Source organism: Barbatula barbatula, assembly GCF_947034865.1.
Source record: "Barbatula barbatula genome assembly, chromosome: 3".
Classification (NCBI taxonomy): Eukaryota; Metazoa; Chordata; class Actinopteri; order Cypriniformes; family Nemacheilidae; genus Barbatula; species Barbatula barbatula.
Window position 1 is genome coordinate 21,294,185 of NC_136764.1, and position 22,690 is coordinate 21,316,874.

Here is a 22,690-nt window from a genome sequence, read left to right on the forward strand (position 1 = left end):
GCAGGTATCACTGACAGCTGTGCTATTGCCTGGAGCAGTCCTAAGGTGCTTTAAACCCCACAGGAGAAGATCTGCATTTCCTCAACCCCTACATCCTGTGACTCGCTCAACACAGTTAGAGTATCAACCATGACAGTGATTCCAAAAAACAGCAAAGACATACTTAACAATGTCAGATAACATTTTACCAATAGCAAATGAATAGAGAAACCATACCACCTCTACATGTACATTTATAGATGCTTCAACACAAGGTGACATAGAGGTTGCTTTTAACTTTAAAGATAATAAAACACGAAAAAATCTGAATCTCAATCGGTGGAACATTGCATTAGCAACACAAGGTAATGGGATCAAGCCCCAGGGAACACCCTACTGATGAAAAATGTATAGATTGACTGCACTTACAGTATGTCGCTTTGGAAAAATGCAGTTTTTCCTAGACAAAAGCTAGAAGTATAGCATGAAAATACTTTTTTACTTAATAATAAATTCATTTAAAAACATCTAACAAACACAATACCCTCACAAAAAACTGGGCACAACATACTGTATTAATATTAAGGAATTTTCCGTATTCATTTGTTACAGTTGTTTTACCTGTATTTAAAATCTGCATTCATTTCATTTTAGCATTAAATAGACGGATAAAGTACTGGCAGAAAATTACCAGTACATTTTCCGTAATTTGATTCGCAGTGGAAGCTGTATTTTGCATTGTTTTAAATTAAATATATATATTTTTGTGACCTTATGATGTTGCCGTTTCTTTGGATAAAGAAGTCTTTTTTTCAGAAATATTTGTTTCTTATATCAGCTGAACTCATGTGTCGCCACACAGAGTAATTATTCTGCTCATACTGCATGCAACCAAGAGAACACGCCTAAGTTTTTCATGCATTCTCTCTTCCTTCCTCTCTAAAGCTTGAACAGACTGCCAAACACTCTCTCTGCAAGCATCATGTCGGATGCAGTCAAACAAGAAATCAATTCAAATAATAAGATCAGAAAACCAAGAGCACAGGGAAAAAGAGGAAAGAGGAGAGTGAAAAAATAAGACTGGTGAGCGTGTCCCATTTTGCATCAGCACAACCAGTACCAGGGCAAATGCGGTCACACAAAGAAAAATGGCGTCCATTGGGAAAAGGTTAGTGGGAATAATCCTGAAACAAGGCTGCTTTGTTTTCACTCTGTGTATCTTTTTGTATCATTGTTCAACCTTGAGCAATGAAGATCACATCTCACACTTAACATCAATACTAAGGGCTTTGTTAACACATGTATTACAGCCTGCAGGAATGGCCAGCAGTTACAAAACATCAAGCCAAACTCGCCAGTGCATTAGATGCGTGTAGTGCATGACTGCATGCATGCTGTCATAAATCACACAGGCACGCTAATTGGTAATGCACACGATTATCAAAAATGATTATAAAACGGATGAAGTTTATGTGGAAATCAAAGATCAGCTTCATTAGTGTACACACATTTTTTACTTTAGAGCTACAATGACTCAATTGACTACAGCACTAAAGTGAATTTATTCACTCAACGTTTACCTCTGTAATTATACACCGCAGTAAACCAGATGCCACGGCCCCAATGTTTCTTCAGCATCAGCACCAAACAAGCGCCTATTGTATCATAGCAAAACGCCTCTAGCTAGCTACTTTCAGCACAGAATCCAGGCATCCTCTACACCTGTTATACACACCTGCTGAGTAAAAATGTCATTCATTAGACAATAAAAAAGTCAATGAAGAAGATTGATTTAGCAATAACACTAACCTCGACGATCTTAAGATCGCTTTCTTATTAAGTATTCTTTATCTGAAATCAAGATACATGTACTAAACAATCAATCATAGTATCAAAGATTTACTGAAGGAGCTTAAAGAAGCAAAGATATTAAAGGCACAATATGTCATTTTCACCATCGACAGGCGACATAAAATATAACACAGTGCTAGTGGTTTTTAGATATTTAATGCAAACATCGTATTACATACATATACATATTATGGCATTAATTATATTATGGTCTTGTCAAAATTAAAATTTTTGTGGCGTGGTTGTCCTTTCCCGATCCCGCCCCCTTCTCTCTCCCAGTTTGCTTTCTGTCCTCTGACAAGACAATTTAAATAATGCTAAAAAGAGCTGAAAGAGATGCTCGCAGAAATTATAGATCCTCTACTTAGCATTATTAACTCATCTCTGACATTAGGAGATATGCCTAAAGCATATAAGGTGGCTGTTATAAGGCCCCTTGTCAAAAAACCCCATCTGGACCCTGGAGAACTAGTTAACTACAGACCTATTTCGAATCTACCTTTCTTATCTAAAGTTCTGGAAAAAGTAGTCTCAATTCAAATATGCTCCTTCCTCCAAAGGAATGAGATTAATGAAGATTTCCAGTCTGGATTTAGAGCACATCACAGTGCAGAGACTGCTCTGATTAGAGTTACAAATGATCTGCTTATGGCGTCCGACCGAGGTTGTATCTCCTTATTGGTGCTGCTAGATCTTAGTGCTGCATTCGACACCATTGACCACAGCATGCTCCTACATAGACTCGAAAATGATGTCGGTATTAAGGAAATAGCTTTGAAATGGCTTAGATCTTATTTATGCGACCGTTTTCAATATGTAGCAATAAACAATGAGGTATCACGCAAATCGAAAGTCCAGTACGGTGTACCACAGGGCTCAGTCTTAGGGCCTATGCTCTTCGCATTATACATGCTACCTCTAGGAGATATAATAAAGCGACACAGAGTAAGCTTTCACTGTTATGCTGATGATACGCAACTTTATATTTCCTCGAAGCCTCATGAAACACAGCAATTCCATCGAATAGTGGAATGCATAGTCGATATAAAAAAGTGGATGAGTAGCAATTTTTTATATGCGTTTTTCCATCTTAAAAATATATCTAAACTACGGCATATGCTGTCATCATCAGATGCAGAGAAGCTTATACATGCCTTTATGACATCAAGACTACAAAAAAGTATGAGCATATTAACCCGGTTCTGTCAACCTTGCACTGGTTACCTGTAAAGCATCGCATAAACTTTAAAATCTTGCTTATTACCTATAAAGCCTTGCATGGTTTAGCTCCTCACTACTTGAGAGAACTTCTAACGTATTACAGGCCATCACGTGCGCTACGCTCTCAGGCGTCAGGTCAGTTGGTAATACCTAGAATTTCAAAATCAAGTGCAGGTGGCAGATCCTTTCCCTATATAGCGCCTAAACTTTGGAACAGTCTTCCCTGCACTGTCCGGGAGGCAAACACACTCTGTCAGTTTAAATCTAGACTAAAGACGCATCTTTTTAATCTTGCATACACTACATTATCATAATATATGTATTTCAAAGATCTAGGCTGCACTAGTTAGGTCAACCGGAACCAGGGACACTTCCAATAACAACTGATGCATTTGTTGCATCAAAGAGTGCAGAACAGTACTCTACTCTCAGCCAGTCTTGTCTCATTGTTTCAAGGTTACCAGAGCGGGCAGGACGCAGTCCAAGGTTACCGGAGCGGGCAGGACGCAGTCCAAGGTTACCAGAGCGGGCAGGACGCAGTCCAAGGTTACCGGAGCGGGCAGGACGCAGTCCAAGGTTACCGGAGCGGGCAATCCATTCCCAGACCTAACAAATGCTGGACAAAGGACGTGGCGACTCTACAAAACTTCAGTCGCTATTAGATTATTAATGATAATTTTAAATCTAACTTTGTTTTTTTATTTTGCCTTGTTGTGCAAGCACTGTCGAGCTTGTGAAGAGGCAGCAGTTTTTGCCAGAGGGGAACTGGAATCCCCTGGTTAGGCCTGGTCTCCCTCTGAGGTTTTTTTTCTCCTCCAATGGAGTTTTGGGTTCCTCGCCACCGTTTGCATACTGTTTTGCACTGTTTGCCTGGCCGGGGGGGCTGCTAGAATTTGATAGTCTTATTTAATTAACACTGCATATAGGAATTTATTGTGTGTCTGATATTTGACCTGTGTTTTGACTTCCATAACCTTTAATGCTTTACTTATAGTCAATGTTTTCTTGTACAGCTGCTTTGTAACAATGAAAATTGTAAAAAGCGCTATATAAATAAAGCTGACTTGACTTGACTAAAAACAAGAACTGTATTTAGCTAATAGTATAACGAAAAGAAACATAATTCAAGTTTCACTTTAATTGTATCCCAATAGAGAGATGTTTTGTTTTGTTCTATTGATACTTTTAATAAAATAAGACTTCCTTAAGAAGTCATTTAGCTTTTTAAGTAAATATACAGTATCATGATTTGTTGATATTTGTTCTTAAAACAGAAAAAAACATAAGTTGCAAAGTTGATTCACTTTAAGTGGTGGTTTCCCGTACAGGGACTAGACTAGTCCTAGACTAAAACAAATGTTAGAGCTGTATAAACTGAAAACAGCCATTATTGTGTCTCATAATACACACATATCATGTTTGTTTGTAAGGCATGCTTGTAAAAAATAGTGATACGTCCTAATTTAACTAAGGCGTAGTCCTGGCTTAAAGTCATAGTTCCCCAAAGATAAGAATTCTATCATCCTTTACTCACCCTTTTGTCCGTTCAGTCCTGTGTACCTTTAAAGAAGATATTTGGAAAATGTTGTTAACTGGACCCCATTCACTTCCTTTGGTTTTGTGTTCATAATAGACTAGAATGGGGTCCAGTGCTGTTGGGTTACCAAATTTCTTCAAAATATCTTCTGCAGAAGAAAGAAAGTCATAAAGGTTTGAAATGACAAGAGGGTGAGTAAATGATGACCGAATATTGATCACTCTATCACTTTAAAATAATCCCTGTCTGGGAAACCGCACCTAAGAGTTTAAATTCTTCAACATCATTAAATGTTGAAAGGAAAAATCCTTGAACATTAGAAAATCCCCACTGGAGAAACGCAATGGGAGGAGAACTCCTGGATCCAAATATTCTAACAAATATGTGGAAATATGGTACCCTATCAACCCTTGCATACATAAGTGATGATGTTGAAGATCTAAATGCATACATGACCGCAGTCATTTTTATTAGACACTTGCTGCTCTAAAAACTTACTCTATAATTTATGATTCAAGTCAGAACTGTAATGCAATCCTTCTGGAGTCCTCGTCTGCATCATTTAACCTTACAGCTGAATCACTCTCAGCACGCTAGTTCTACACAAACACACACATACTGTATTTAGAGTCTGCCGGATGACATCACCACCCTCCTCTCAGGTCGGTCATTGACAGCCAAATCATTAATCTTGCCATTATGACAATTAAAGCCTGGATGAAGCCACACCCCGAGCACAGCTCGGGTCGCTGTGACTGAGGTCGCTCAAGCAGGGGTGAATCTAACATTCATCACCAAACATGAATAACCAAACGTCTGCTCAGAGAACACAAACGTCATGTCTTGCCAAAACCCCAGAGTAGAATTTGGCTGGCAAATAACTCATTCATGCTACAGAGAACATAGAGCGATTTTGTTAGATTTGAGAACCTCGTGATGGGAGGCTCTGCGGATGGGTGACCGATCTGCTAATATGGGTTTTGTAACCTTCTCCTGAAAGTCCGTCAATCTCATCAGCAGAATGAAATGAAGATATCGCCTTACATTCAGTTATGATCGGAAGCAAGAGAAAAAAATAGTCTCAAAACCTAGTAGTCAGTTGTGAAAAGGATGCTGCCTTTGTAGCATTGGGCAGTACAGTAGGTTTTAGAACAATGCTTAAAAGAGAGAGTTTCTTGTTCATTGAATCATAACAGGGCCTGAAATCCTTTAGCAGAAAGTAATGTAACATTTGGAAAGCCATTGGATTGAGACAAACTGGCCTATTTGTGGCAGGTCTTTGTTTGGGCTTTTGTTTTGGTTCAGTCAGGTGAATCTATCTCTCATCCCCACAGCAGAAACATTAACACCACAAAACCCTGCTGCATGTTTCAGAGAATCAGTCTGAATAACCCACGGGGCCGGAGGAAAAAGAGGATAAGCCCCTCATGGACCACCGAATGACGTGTGGCATGAAAAAGAGGCAAATAAAAGCATCATCAATTATGCATTCAGGATGCCAGAGCGAGCATGATCATTAGAAACAGAGCTAATGGATTGATCATTTGAAATGGATGCAGTCTAGTAAATCTAATATTTATGCGGGATGCACACCGAATCCTGCAATGATCCTACACAAAATGCCTTTAAATGGCAAAATGGCCAGAAATAGATACGGTGGAAAGTCGTCTATTTTCTAAATTTAGCTTCATTACATACTTTATTATGAGCATTACAATATGAGTGAAAAGTTGAATTGAAAAATTTTCTAAATTTAAAGATTTCTTTAGATCTGACATGTTTGCTGGTATCCACATGAGTTTGATTAGTGACAAACTAGAATATTTGTTTTATAGGCTTTGCATCCCGGGTTCAAATAATGAATTGTAAATTCCAGCTCTCCTCCGCTCTAAGACGTTTGCACCTCAATGTATATCAAACACATTAAGAACCATTAGTCAGTACTTTCATGTCACGCTCAAAGAAGAAATGGCTCTGCTAAATGCCACATGTGTCAAGTGTGGGCAGCGCCAACATAACTGCACACTGCGGGTCTGTTTGCATGCTGTACAACTCGCTTCTGGCACTACGGGCAGATGAATAGACAACATACACATGCTGAACAGAGTAAATAAGACCAGTCACCAGCCCATGTAATCGCTAAAGCTCTAGCTTGTAGCTTAGCCGCTGAAGCGTGCATGCTGTAAAAACAAACACTCTAATGAGTGCAGAGCTCCTCTGTCCGCCCGGCTCGCTTCCTGGATTTTCTATTCAAACACGACCGGAGCACCGAATACATTTTACTCGCTCAGCACTGACACATCACTCCTGCACTTCCATTGTAGTATACGTGCTTTTGTCCGAAGACAGACTGAAAAACAAGAGCTGGAACAACATGTGACAGCTTAATCAAAGACGGTCCAAGGATGCACAGAAACAATGAATCTTGTGCAACGGCCTTGACACTGAAAGAGATAGTTCACCCAAAAATTCTGTCATCATTTATTCACGCTCTTGTCATTTCAAACCTGTATTACTTTCTTTCATCTGCAGAACACAAACGTTTGCAGAACAACACTTTGGGGGGAAAATGTTGTCTACTGGCCCCCATGCACTCGCATTGGTTTTGTGTTAATACAACAGAAGTGAATGGGTGCCGGAGCTGTTCGATTACCAACATACTACAAATGATCTTCTGTGTTCTACGGAAGAAAGAAAGTCACAAAGGTTTAAAATGACAAGAAGGTGAGTAAATATTGTCATTTTTGGGTGACCTATTGCTTGCAGGCTACTTGTATGGTATACTAGTTTACAGGTTGTCTGGGTATCTCATGCACAAATATGAATTCAACCAATCAGATTGGGGCATCATCCTACCTCGTGTAAAGAACATTCTGTAATGTCATTGATGTCAATTAAGTACCCTGTTAAAAAAAACAGCATATGCTGCTTAGATATGTTTTGAAGCAAGGTTGCTGGTTTGAGCTGGTTTAAGTTGGTCCTTAGCTGGTCCTAAGCTGGTCCCAAGCAGCTAAACCAGCTCAAACCAGCTACCATGCTTCAAAACATACCTAACCAGTATATGCTGTTCCTTCAACAGGGTAAGGCCATGCCGAATTGTGAATGAAATAATTGAAAGCAAACTTTGATACTTCTAATGTCCTAATTTAATATGATACTTTAGCCTGGATTTCACATACAGAGTAACATTTAGTTTGAGGTTCCAGAAAATGTTGACAGTTCCTATCTAACAGTTAATGTAACGTCCAGGAACTGTTTTGACAGCTGAGGAAGTTGAGACTCAGAGGTCAGAATACGTCTCTGTCACACTCAGTGACCACTTCATTCCCTGCCACCCGCACAGAGAGCTCAGATCGGAATCAACAAGGCCAGCAGTGCAGCTCTGAACATTGCACCTGCCTGTGCTGGCCAAATGATTCTGTCATTTGTCAACAAAACAGTCACATAAATTAGATTTGTTCACATCATGTATTACCGCTACTATAACAACAGGGGTTTTGCTTTTAGTGAACCAAAAAACAACTTATGGCTATAAATGTTAAATATCTGAAATACATGAACAATGGGAAATAATCAGATGGTACATTCATCATAAAACACATGTGCATCATTTGCTATAGATTACTACACAAAATGAGCTCATTTTATAATATAGGAAAAATATTATATTTTTATATTTATTTAAGCTTAAGGAGCTCTTACCTGAACTGAAAATCTATGCTTTGTTACGTTACTTAATGTAGTAAACGATGGCAGTGGTGTTGCTTGCATCGAAAAAATGTAAATGAACATAATAAGGAATATAACCATGCGTTAACATAATACGATAACAAAACAATGAATAACAAAACAGGAGAAACACACACACGTACAATGTGATGCTTTGCAGCAATGGACAAACTCTGGTTGCCTATGCCGTTCCCTTAGAAAAACCAAAGAAGATCTTCTCTATTTACACTATTTATTAACCTCTATTTCTATAATTCTACTTTCCCTTAATCTGACCAATCAGAAATGAGTTTGGATTTGACCACACATCAACCTCAACGTGGATGAATGAAGGCCTTGCACTCACATATTGAAACACACTGTTTGAAGGAAATCCACACAAACAACAGTAAATGAATAGCATCTCACCCTGTGCTAACCTTACAGCATTCTAGCAAATCATGAGACATATTCTTTGAAAGCAAAGCTTATGTCGACACAGTAAGACAGAACATCTAATCGAGTCATGCTGCCCTGGCAATAAGATGTAGAGCAGAGAGGAGAAAAGTGCTTTTGTAGATGAGGAGTAGAAATAAATAAATGTTGGATTACTTTGTCATTCTTTGCTCGGCTTGATTTTGATTCCAGACAAGGAATTCAGGGTCGTACCTATCAGGAGACAGGCAGAGAAAGAGAGATGGTAGGTGTCTAGCACAAAGGGATTTGACATTAAAATAAGAATGTATTTATGTTTAAGCGTCTTCCTGCTGTTGCATGAACATATTACACACTTGCATTTGTCTCTGGACATGCACTACAAAGATTGTGTAGCTGGTTTTTATTAAAGAGGGGTCTCACGTTATTGAAAATAACTAACATGTATGTCTTTTCAGGATGTTTTCATTGTGTAACGCTGGGCTAGATTTTAAGCCATTTATCTGTCGAGGATGGTTCACAACTAGTTTTCACACTGCCACAAAGACACACATGGTTAACACAATAATCCTTGGATTGTTGTGTTTGTTGATGCTTGTTGCTGTTTTTGAGGCAGTGTGACTGTGATAAACGTATCTGTGTGCAAAACCAGCTCACAAGCCGGTCGTTGAGAATACTGAAATACATTAACATGAAAGTTTTCAAATGGAGCAGTGGTTCATTGGATGTATATTATAGTGTATTGTGCATAAAATACATAAGTATTTAAATGTATAAAATACATATTATATATAATTGTGGTTTTTACATTTTGATAAGTGTATGACTAAAGAATTGTGGCCGGTACGCTTGCCAGACCCACCCTTTAATATACCAAAAATTTCCACAAACAACTTTGCATGGCATGTTCTGAAACAGTAGAAAATAGTCTGTGTTCATTTGTTTGCAGCCAGTATATGCAATGCATCACACGTCGTACCACCTCCACCATAACCACTAGCAGTGAAAGACATGAGAGAGAAACAAAGGCGTGAGGGATAAACAAAAGGGATGACAAGAAATCAACAAAACAATCGTTCAAAAACAAAAGATCAACTCAGTAGAAAGGCAAGCAAACAAAAAGGAAAAGTCCTACTTTGGTTCACTTTTAAAGGGATGATAGTCAGAGGCCTCTTAGCACATCAAATTAATGTCACATGATAAAACCAAAGATATGCTTAATACTAAAATCGAGTGGAAAAGGTGGAAGATTACAAACTGACTAGCTCTCTGCAAAATCATGCTGCATCATTCCTGAGGAATTTATACTTTTATGACAAATGGCTCAATGTTATTTTTATCAGTGTACACAAGCAATCTGAGATACTACAGGAAGTGAGGTCGTGTTATCTCTGATTCATGCTATAAAGTGCCTTCATTGACAACTTGTGCATGTGAAGCTCTATTCGATTTGTCAATAAAAAGTGTGGCCATCCGGCTGGCAGAACAGTGCTAGGCACATTTCACAAACATGGTACAAAATAGAGCAGAAAACAACTCTTTCTTTTCCAAAAACTGTTCAATTAAAAGAGATGCTTTTTGAAAGTCAAACTAAATATTATATAAGCTGCTTTTTGAAACCCAGTTTCAAATTGTGAGACACGTGTATATGCAGTTGAAATCGTCTTGGTTACGGATGTAACCTCGGTTCCCTGATGGAGGGAACGAGACGTTGTGTCGAGACTGACAGAATAAGGTTTGACTTGAGAACCTATCATCTAGGATTACACTTTGAAAAGGCCAATGAACTTGGCGAATGGACCATTCATTTACCTTTTTGGGCTGAGGAACTTGAGAGGCACTCTCGTACGCTGCAGCGGGCTGGCACAGTGCCTGTGGCATGATGGACACAACGTCTCGTTCACTCCATCAGGGAACCGAGGTTACATCCGTAACCAAGACGTTCCCTTTCTGTTGGTTGTGTCGAGACTGACAGAAGGTTTCTGTCGAAAAACGCCACGTGCTGCGCCACATCACGATTTCCAGTCTAACGACACTGACCGGCCTGGGCGAGTCACGAATGAGCGTCCTGGCGAATCGTAACCATCCAGTGGTGTAGTAAGGCATCAATTTGTGTGACCATGACGAGAGGTTCTTAATACCGGCCGTATACAATGCTTGCTACTCTAGAGGCGAGTAGGCCGCCCGACACCGTAAGGGGCACTGGGAAGGGAATTCTACGGAGACCACATCTGGCGAAGGGAGATACTGTAATGCATGGAATACCTACACGGTCTCACCATTGCGAAGAAAACTAACCCCAACCAGGGGTGCACAGAAGCGCTAGAGTCCACCGAGGGGAGGTCACAGGTTCGCCAGGAGTGAGAGAGCGTCAGACGGCACTATCCAAGGAGGGGAGTCACTACGTGTGGAGCACTAGCCCAGATACAAGGGTTCACCTTGTGAGGGAAACTCACATATACTGGGCTTGAATACGAGCTCCTCCGCCGGGCTCCTAACCCGATGTGCTTAGTAACGGATGGAATGCCTATACATGTCCAGTGCAGGAAATAGGGAGGCTGGAGTAGCATGCTTAGTTGCCTGAAGAGGGGATAAGGCTCTTCGCAGGCGTAGGCCCAGCCGCCGTCGGTCTCACTCAAGACCCGGTTCGACACCCGTGCAAAAATGCTGGATGCAGCCCAAACCGCAGCTCTGCAGATTTCTGGCAGAGAGGCGCTCTGAGCCTGTGCCCACGCGGAGGCTACACCCCAGCAGTGGGCAGGATCCTAAGATTGGTAAGCCAAGTGATGGAGTGCTGATCACCTACCCTCCTGATGGAGTCGAGCGCCAACAGGAGAAGCATCTTCATTATTAGAGAGAAAGATCAGGTTCTCGAGGGGCTCAAACAGGGCCTTACGCAGGCCCACCAGGACCATGTTAAGGTCCTAGGAGTGTGCATAGCGTGGACGGAGGGTTTAGCCCTCCACTTACCCCTTAGGAATCCACAGACCAGAGCACCCTGTGCTGTGGGAAGCACAGCAGGGCGAGAAGAGGCGCCACTTATAGCTACAGTCACCAAGTGGTTGGTGTTGTTGCCCAAGTGATCGTGCTCAAGAGTGCGGGAGACAGGTCACTTCGGATCTCCTCGTCCCATCTAGGGACCAGACATGGAGGTTCCAGAGGACTGGTCTCGGGTGCCAAACCGTGCCCTTCCTCAGGGGAATCGGCCAGGGGGGAGTGAGCTCCGAGAACAAAGTCTAGTTGGGGCAATCGGGCGCAACTAGCAGACTTAGATGCTCCTCTAAGCATCTAGTACCTGTACCACCCACTGCTGACTCCAGAGGAACTGACGGTTGACGTACCATACGGCAGCACGTGCTTGCCCCGCATTGCACAGTCTGGCGACGCCCATAGGAAACCGGTTCGTTGAGCATGACGGGGCCCAGATGGTCCGAGGCAATGCTGTGATGGATTTACGCCCACGGAACTCCCATTTCACCACCGCCACTTACTGCCGTAGACGAGCAGGAAGCAAACAGTGTTGTGACCGTGTCCAAAGCAAACACAGCCAGCCGTGACCACAATACCGTTACCACGACACTACTTCAGCATGCTGGAGACCCAGACATGTGACGCAGGTATTGTGCCTGTCTGGCTCGAGGATGGGGCGGTCGCACCCAAGACTACAACGGCGAGACATGCCTGGCGACATGTGCACGCTGTAGTAGAATTTGCTCTTTTAGAAATATGGTCTTTGAAGACACCTCTGACCAGTTACTGAAACGACCAGGGGAAGTTGCAACACGCTATGGCGAGTTCCGCTGCTCCGCGTCGTAGATCCAGTATGAAGAATTGTAGATCGCTCAGCATAAGCCTCGCAGCTTCCGAAGAACAAAAAGGTGAATGAATGTGCATGCCATTTCCCCTTTATACCCATATGTCCGGGGTGAAGTCTGGTGTGCCCTCCAATTCACCTAGTTCATTGGCCTTTTCAAAGTATAATCGGAGATTATCGGTTCTCAAGTCAAACCCCATTCTGTTAGTCTTGACACAACGTCAAGAGACCGACAGAAAGGGAACTCTATTTATGTAGGATTTTCAAGCAGGCATTTTAATAAACAAAATATAAAGAAATATATCTGTAAACTATGCCACAACTTAAATTGGCATCTGACGCTCAGTGGTAGCTAGTTTAGAAATAAATTCTTCTTTTTTGATGAAATTACACTATCAGGCATATCAAGCTATAGAACACTTGGTTGTTTGAATTGTTTCTCCTCATCTTAAAAATTTTTGATCTGACGGTGTATGCTTGACAGTCCTTAAAAAGTTTAATAGACAGAACAAAATTTTATTTATAAAATAATATTTTTTAATGGATGAATAATGAAAAAAGATCAGCCAATAAGAACACAGAATAGATATGAACTACTTCAATATTATTTAAAAATGATGAGTATGACTAAACAGAACATTACATTTTTGTGTAACTCTTATAGTTCCCTTTGTTTGATTTCAGAAAGAGTATTGTATTATTTTAAAGTAAATTTTTTGTTTCTCAAGATGATTTTCAATAATAATTTTTCCCGCTTTAACTCCTACATACTGTATATAAACATAGCTTTGTAGACTGAAATTATCATTGAATCATTGACAAAGTCAATGACCTTTAGATGAAAGTGTCTGGTAAATGAATAGATGTTTATGTAAATTAGTAAATGTTATGAGTAAATATAAACATGGATGACAGTTTAAAACGCCTTACTAACTGATGCTAGTGCATCTAACCTATGAAATAGTTATTTCATTCATAAAACATGGGATTTAAGTCTGCAAATCTCTGCAAAATTTACGGAACACCGATAAACACGATGTTACAGTATTTGTGAAATGTGCCAGTAATTCTCAAAACAAATCCATGTTCCGTTTCCTCGAGATGCAGTGAGGCGACTCACCTGGGATCCTTCTGGATGCTGTCTACAGAGGGCGACCTGACCAGTGTTGCTTCCGGAGGCAGAGCAGGTCCTGATTTACTGTAGGGTGAGTCTGTGGAGGGGCAGAACTGAAGAGTACGGTAGGGGTTGGCATAGTCTGCGGTGGAAGCACCAGGACCGGTGGCATAGCCAGCACGGGGGAACGTTCCCGTGGCGTTCTGGCTTGCTGTACGCTGCAAGGGTATGGAGTCAACACCAGGAGAGGAAGGGGCTACGACAGGAGAGTAGGGGCAGAGAAGAAAGTTCACGACTTGCTCACAAAACTGGTTCATTGGATCTTTGGGTGCAGCAAAAGGTGTTAAGCATGACCACGTTAAAATAATAAAAAAGGATAGGGTGGACAGGAGGATCAAAACAGAACAAGAAGCATATTAAGCTATAAAATGACACGAACAATGTGACTCATCACGATTGGACTTCAACAGATGTTTTATTAGCTTGTCTGACTATCAATGGCAAGTGTTTTTTTATGGATGTGGCCTACTTTTGTTCAGATGTGAATAGCTCCACAGAAACCAGAAGTGAGTGCTGTGCATCTTGACTGCGAAGCTTTCCAGCTTACTGGAGCTCAGGGACACGATTTTAATATTCCTTCTTTAAATGGCAGTCAAAAGATAATGTTTACTTTATGAAACAATAACGCATTATGGCACATTCTTCATTACATTTGAATATACTGTACGTTAGTAAAATCTGAAAACTATGGACAGGGGAATCTTTTCTTACAAATACTTTAATTTTAGTATTTTCCAAAAACCTATCACATAGCTTCAAAAAGGAATGTAATGTTGTTGTATGGCTACTACTATTATGGGGCTTCTCACATTTTAGCAGCTGGACAGATCAGGTCCAGGAAAAGATACATTCCTTTTCCTTTTGTATTCAGAGAAAAAGTCATATGGGTTTGGAAACAAAATGAGAGTGAGTCAATGACTTTTAATTTAGAGAAATATATCGTAAAATTGTTAGACAGAAAGTCAGAAAAAACATATTTTCGCATGTCGTTTTAGTCAAGTTTTAGCCGTAAACTGGTTAAAATGATATACTATATTCAGCTTAACTGTTAATACTATGTGATAATTGAGGATGCCGGGCTGCTTGCCGCTGTTATTTGGGCACTTGGGAGAAAAATAATTGAATACTTTCAATTCATAAAATACAACTACATGTTTACCTACAGTAATTCTACATGACATTCTAGAGTACAAGACATAAAACGTGCTAAGCGATGCCATATAAGAACCATTTTGGGAAGTATAGTTAAAGGTAAGAAAGAACTGGTTCTCATTAGAAACTGAATGGTTCTTTGAGGAACCAAAAATCTCTTTTCACTCTTTAACATAAAGATTCTTCAAAAGGTGATGCTATAGACTCTATAGGATCACCTTTTCAGGCTTGTTTTAAAATCCTTTTTGAACCTTTAATGGTGTCTTACTTTGGCCTTGGTTGAAGTTCCTCAGAGGAGCCTTCTGGTAGACTCTGTCCTCGTAAATCGGGTCGATGTGATGCTCGGGAGACTGCAGGGGTCTGATCTCTGAGCCCATGTGACTGTGTTGACTACTATACGAACCTCTGGAACCTAAATAATGCAGAAAGTCAAAACACTGTACAGGGTTGTGTGCCGTTCAGAACTGAACTGAAAAAACCTGATCCAATTGCATGGTCCATTACAACAAGAATTAATTTTATTGACAATGTTGATAAAAGACTTAATTTCCCAGAATGCTCGAATTTTACTCATTTCGTATAGTCAATAGATTAAAATGGTAATGTCAATATTTATTAAAGTCGTTTCCATAGCTAAACGGCATTAAAATGTGTCTTTGTGGTTGTGGAAATTGTTTTGACAGCTTTAAATGTGAAGAACTATTTAATCATGTGATCAAAACAAATAAACATAACTGGTCACAATGTCTTAAATAAATATCTTATCATTGATGTCAGTTGGTCACAAAACGTGTTAATCTAAAATGATTTCAATAGAACCTTAAAAGTAGTTGTGAACATTACTTAATCCTGACTATCAAGCACCAATAAAAAGAATCACAGTGTGTAACAGCGTAAATAAAATCGAAGCCACTTTTAAAGAGAACAATAGTGTCATCCATCTGTCTGCTGATATCAAACAACTACTAAGTGTGAAAAATAACCAGCCTGCTGGCTTTTGTGTGTTAATTGGGACCCAGCAAAACGGAATGAATATTTCCCACAAAGCAGACTGACCTGCCAGACTGCCGGGCCTCTGGAGTGTGGCGTTGGCATACAGATCATGGGAGATCTTGTACTGATCGGTGGAGTGAAGCATGCGCTTGGTGGGAGACAGAGTGGAGTAGCTTCCCACCATGGTGCTGAGCTGGTGTAACGGAGATGAGTTGGAGGCGTTGCCCGGTCCCGTCGCCATGTGCAGCGGCGAGGAGGACGACCCTCCTGCCGCCATGTTGTTGATGGGCGAGCTGGTGCTGTAGGACTTGGCCAGCCGGCTCGGAGACTGCTTGGGCGAAGACACCCGTGCAAGAGTGGCGTAGCTAGGCATGTCAGAGGCTGAGCCCAGCCTCTGGAGTTTGGACGGCGAGCCCAATGCCTGCATGGAAAATTGAGAGCTCACTCGCTGGGCTGGGAGAGTGAAGCAGGAATAGTTTACAGGGGCTGCTGGCTGATCATCAGTCATGTGGCATGCACTCCCATGACTCTGGTCAAAGGAGTCTCGAGAATGGGCCCGGGAGGCTGTCTCTCTGGCAGCCAGCTGGGCAACACGATTTGACGTCACCTAGAGGTAAGTGACACGTAATGAGCTGGAATTTCAATCATCTATAGGAGCTAAGTGATGGTGACCCACATTACATTTTCAAGGGGCAGAGGGTCGTCTTATAAAACAATTCACATTTAAGGGGTCAATTTCAGCATTTTTACAAAGAGATGAATCCCCACCTGGTTATAGCTATGCAAGGCTCCTCCCACCTGACCACCTCTGGGAGGCTGGGAGCCCGACAGGTCACCGAGAGCCAGGGTCTGGTTGCTATGGTAACTGACTGGATATGGAAATGCGCCCTCTTGATTATTGAGCTGCAAAGCACTCTGGGAGAGTATGCCTGGTCCTGTGGAACAAAAAAGACAGTTTCACACACAAATTACATTTAAACTGCCTGCTATTTATTTTGTTATCTATTAAAGGCCCAGTTCCCCTAAATGTTTTCATTCTTTCATCATTTATTCACCCTCTGTCATTTCAAACCGTTATCACTTTCATTCTTCTACAGAACACAAAATAAGATATTTTGATAAATGTTCCAATGCATAGACACTAAACCAAAAACATTTCTAAAAAAATTCTTCTTTGTGTTCCACAAATGTAAGAGTCAAATACACGTTCTGAAGGACATAAGGGTAAATACATTAAACGTCGACAGGATTTTCCTTTTTTGGGGAAATTTTTGGTCTCTTTCTTACCTTTCTATAATTTGAAGAACCTTTTTCGCCACAAATAACCTTTTTTGAAACAGAAAGGTTCTTCAGAAGGTTCTTTATGGAACCATTTAAACAAAAAAAGGTTCTCCTATGACATCATGAAGCAGTACCTTTATTTCTCAAGAGTGTAGTACCAGCAAACCAGCCATGCTGGTCTAAACATTTCCTTTCATATGATTCTCATTACCCCATTTTAACTTCACACCATTAGTTTATTGCTTTAGCATTTCATCTCGCATACTGTGACCATTCCACACTCTTTCTCTTCTCTCTTGTACTTGACTTTTTTGGCTCATTATTTTCAGACTCACAGTGAGTAGATGGTCAGAATAGACATGCATAATGAATCACCGCTGGAAGACACTCATTGAGCACACATTTAGAAAAATGGGGTCAGCGCAAACCGAAATCGCATTCCTCTTCCTCGCGTAGGCCTCCCGTCCTGAAACGGCACTATATCAGCTGTGTGCACAGAGAAAGGTCTAGATGCTGTTTCATCTCCGACACCTTGCTACTTCCATCGTGATGGCATGTATGTGTTTGCGTTATGTGTTATGCTTACACATGCGCGTGTTTCTCCTCTGACAGCACAGAAAAGTGTTGCATCTTTTAAAGAGATGCCAGTTTACATGGTTGTACTGACAGAGCAATAAAATCAGTTTACAAGAGGTCTACACGCCTCGACACGCTTTAAGATGAATAAAAAATAAGAAACGTATTTCAATCTCATTTCAGCGAGCTTCTATTATATCTGAGTAACAAATCGAGTCATAAAGATAAAGATAAAGAAAAGCCAATAAAGGTTTGCAGTCTATGAAAATAATTCCCGTATACATGCACAAAAATGTGACTGCACGACTAAACCCAGTGAAGATATTTCAGATGTCCGAGTAATATCAGAAACTACCCAGCTGTGGTTATTGAAAATGTCTGGAGTTTACTACTGTAACCACTTTACCTATCACATTTAAAAACAGGCACATTTACAGTAAGACCTGAGCACTCATAAATGTATAACCAGACTTATGGCCTTCCTCCAGTCTCAAAGCATGCGTCTGAGACATCTTAAGAGTCCATTTGCTGGCATACAGAGTGCCTGTGCGGTGTATGATCTATGTCCAGGTGGTCACTTATCTGTGTGGGGAGTGGGGTTTTATCTCCACACTACATGAACTGTATTTCAGATCAGAGCTACTAAATATTTGATCCGAATACTATTTATACCTGACAGCTAAAGGGTAGAACCACCACAGTCAAAGTAAACACATTATATAAAATATATATGAATATTATATAAATATAATATGTTACGTATACATTAAAATAATATATATACATTATTATACTATCAAATATAGTGTGTATGTTTTGTCATTAAAAAGATTGTGTAGCTGGATATACGTGTGAATGCGAACCACCTATTCAGCATATCTCTCTATCAGCAGCTGGTGACGTCAACACTTGCTCTCGATTCACAATTATGTCACCGTGCGCTGCTGAGCTTTGCCTGTCACAAATACATGACGGCTCAAGCGGTTAAACTTAAACATACAAAAACTGGGAAATAAAGAAATAACCTCAATAGTGTGGTAGTGTTTGCTCATGATTTTCACAAAGCTAAAGAATTTACAGAGCTTGTGTGGATCTACAGAACAGAGGAACACCTGCACGCACATACTATGGCCGGACACGTATTTATTTCTGACTGAGAACATGTAGAAAATGTAAATTACAGTGAATCATTTCAGATTAAGATCAGAACTTTTTTTAGAGACATTTGAATGAAATGAAACATTTATTTGGCAGACGCTTTTATCCAAAGTGACCTACAATAAGAGAGCACTTAAGATTTTGCCTCAAAAGCCAACAATAATCACAGAACACACAGCTAAAGCATAAAATCTGTAATACTTACTTTCACTCGCAGTGAATTCCTGTGAATCCAGAATACCAGATTCCTGAAGAGAGCGGATGCAGGAATCTACAAGTTCCAGACCGGTGGTGAGCTCTTCCTCTATATCTTTTTGTCCATCTGTGAGGAAAAACACAAGATAAATGATAGCGAACTTCACTTGGCAGACATTGTTTGCACAATCTTTTACACACAAAAAACTAGCATGAACTACAACCTTAAACAGTTTTTCTCTACTGTGGCATTCACTGACAAGTGATGCTTTATGTGGTTTTGTTTAGGATGCTTCACCAGGAGCGCGGTATTTTAAAGAGTGTGGCGTGACCGTAAGCTCTCATGAATCATTTATACGCCGCACTGCTCCTCAATCTCAGTCTCTCCTTTGTGTTTTATGTTGTGGAAGTCAGAGGGTGTCGTCTTCAGCCAACATTGTGCTGTAGCACAATCAATGCAGTCAAAAGTCACATGTTTCACCCTGACATGCAGAGTCTGATAGATGATGAGAGGTGCCACAAACGCACAGCGGAAGATGCTCTTTATACAACATTCACCTCTTCAACCACGGATTTAAAAAAGACAAAACATTGTGGACGGGATCGTTTTAGGAACAAGAGGAAGACAATTTGTGCGAGAGGAAATTACCTTGGTTGTTCCAGCGAAACTTCTCATCTGCAGAACTGTAAGATAAAGCAGAGAAAAAGATAAGATGTGATGTAGACGAACACCATTATTCAAGTTTAAATAAGCCCCTGACCCTGTAATCTTGAACAGTCAGTTAACCATTTCTTTCTAAATCTCAATTTTAACACAAAGGCGGTGACAAGCTGTAACAGAAAAGGACCATAAATAAAGAGATAACGTGGTTTATTGTATGCATCTGTTAGTTGCAGGTACCAGGTTAGTTGTTAGTTGCTGTAGATAGGGGCGTAGATTTTAGATTTATCAAGATGCTGCACTTCTATTACTATAGATATATTACTCAATATAGTCCTGACTTCCAGTAAAAAGAGAAAATCATCAATAGTTAAAGACCTATTCACTGGTGGAGGGACTATATACAGAGTGAACCTGTGCGCATGCCGAGAGGCATCTGGAAAAAGGGATTTTTAGAGGAATCAGAAGAGTAACAAATAGTCAAATCGATTAATCGCGATAAATCGATTCCAAAATAAAAGTTAGTTTATAACGCAAACAAATATGTGTGTGTGTGTGGTGTGCATATTTTATGTACATATAGATATACTGTAAATACAAAATCATTTAAGAAAAATTTGTAATATTATCCTGATTAATCGTGATTAATCGATTTGACAGCACTAGTAAAAATAGTAAGCACTAGTAATCGTTTACTAGTAAGCACTAGTAAACGTGTGTTACAGCAAATGTCAGGTTTAATTGTTGACTTGTTTTCCCCTCTTCAAGTGAATACGACTTGGTATTGTATGACTAACTGTAATAACTGCCTTTAAAAAGAAGGCCACTTACAGTAGAAATTTTACTAAAGTCCACAATTCTGACTTGTACCCTACACCCTGCAATTACCAAATGCTTTACCTTAAATAAACTGTAACTGTTTGCCCATCAAGTTCATAAAGCCATTTCTGCACTTTCAGAATCACAACGTCTCATGGATCAATAAAACGTCATCTCTATTTGAAACACAAACAGAGGTGATGATGATTATGGATTAGGTGGAAATGATCACTCAAAAAACGACGAGCTCCACGCCCATAATCGATGACTAGGTTTGCCAGCACATGGAAAATATCACCTTGGCCTACCCATAATCCTTTAAGAAGGTAAAAAGCTCACCCATTGTCTTCGGCAGACTACAGCAACAGCCAAATCACTCTATTGATTTTCTTCTGGCGAGACTGTAACGATTCATTTTGTGATACTGTTTGTGCAGGGGGCTGACGAATTGCAGAAGAAAACAAAACACCACATGTTAATAGGGCCGTGGCGTTGTCCTGCTTAAACACATTCATCACCGATTCTAGTGTGAATAAATGCCTTGTCAGAGACAAATGAGCAACAGAGATGAGCCACGAGGCATTTCTACCCACCCGACACCCCCCGCCCCGTCACCCTAATGAGTGAGTCAACCTGCTTTCAAACAAGCATGAACTGTTTTTATCCTAATAGCTTCCAATAAAAGACGATTACTGACAAGATATGTCGGGAAATTACAGCCAAAAAAGTAAAAATGTCGTCTAAGTTAGATTTAAACTGAGATGCAAAATCTAAAATAAATGGTTAAAAAAGACTAACTGTTCCTGCTGCCTGGAAATTGTGCATCAATTTCCAGGATGGTATTAGGCTGACGATTGTGATATTGCTCTTGAAGATGCACGGGAGAGATAACATCACGCTGATAGCACAGAATGAGGATGGGGATCATTTAAGCCTTTTAGGATGAAGATATTTTTTTTCTCTCTCAGGATAATTAACTTGAGAATAATGACATGACAGATGAGGCAATCACAGCTGTGGGTCATTGTATGGCCAGTACTTCATCACTGGTCTTTATGTGCACCATTTCCATATTGACTCAACATATTAGCCGAAACACTTGAGGCAATGTGATTTAAAACATTACAATTAGCGCTCTGATTTCAAATTACCTTCATTTTGCCTACAGTTGTGTTTACACTTTATTTTAGAGCTACTTATAACACCTAAAAAGGCTGCATAGAAATATTTTCCTGGTTTACAACAATAAACCAAAGGACGTATGAAAACAGAATGATACCCAACACCAAGCAACAGGGAACTAAGGGAGCTAATGAAGTGTCATTATTTTCTCTGACATGTAGACATGCCCAGCTCTGAGGTTAACAGTTGGCCTCTGAGGGCGTTACGTTGTGATATAAATAGTATCCAGGTGAACAAATTAGCACTGCTAGAATGCTACATTATCCAATCAGCAACCAGGACCGGAACGATAATCTTTCAAAATGAACTACACGAAATACATTTAACATCATTAAATAAACAGCCACAGAAAAAGGTTTATGAATATATTCATATTTATCCAGGCCCTTGTAATCTCAAGGTTGGACTTCTGCAGTGCTCTCCTTGCTGGTCGTCCTGCAAAGGCTATCAAACCACTCCAGCTGGTTCAAAACCCAGCAGCGTCGTCTTCCAACAGCCCAAAAGCGCACATGTGACACCCCTTTTCATCTCTCTCCACTGGCTACCGGTTGAAGCCCGGATCAGATTCAAGTCACTGATGTTTGCGTACAGGACTATCACTGGATCTGCACCGGCATACTTTCACACACTCCTACACTCCATCAAGAACCCTGCGTTCAGAAAACGAGCGGCGCCTTGTAATGCCTTCTCATAAGGGCACTAAGTCCCTTTCCCGCTCATTCTCCTTCGCAACTCCTTCCTGGTGGAACATTCGTCCCAATGCGGTCCGGTCAACCACATCTCTCACAACCTTCAAAAAACTACTTAAAACACACCTCTTAGTACACTAACCCTCTCTCTTTCTCTCAACAGGTAGTGGTCTAGCTTTTGTTGAAACTAGTAACTTTGTATTAGCACCTATGGTACTATTGCTCTTTTATGACATATCGCTTATTGCTCCCCAAACTCTTTGTA

The 22,690-nt window shown here is 40.4% G+C and overlaps 1 protein-coding gene across 1 annotated transcript in view; it reads right to left on the minus strand.

Annotated features, from left to right (window-relative positions):
* Positions 1-22,690, minus strand: part of ctnnd2b (catenin (cadherin-associated protein), delta 2b) — an 85,529-nt gene that overhangs the window by 21,760 nt on the left and 41,079 nt on the right. Inside the window, exons 4-10 of the mRNA XM_079453829.1 lie at positions 19,724-19,758; positions 19,085-19,201; positions 16,633-16,799; positions 15,928-16,471; positions 15,140-15,283; positions 13,666-13,915; positions 8,909-8,965 (exon numbers count right to left, since the gene is read on the minus strand). Of these exons, the coding sequence (XP_079309955.1) occupies positions 8,909-8,965; positions 13,666-13,915; positions 15,140-15,283; positions 15,928-16,471; positions 16,633-16,799; positions 19,085-19,201; positions 19,724-19,758 (1,314 nt within the window). The remainder of the gene's footprint in view (positions 1-8,908; positions 8,966-13,665; positions 13,916-15,139; positions 15,284-15,927; positions 16,472-16,632; positions 16,800-19,084; positions 19,202-19,723; positions 19,759-22,690) is intronic.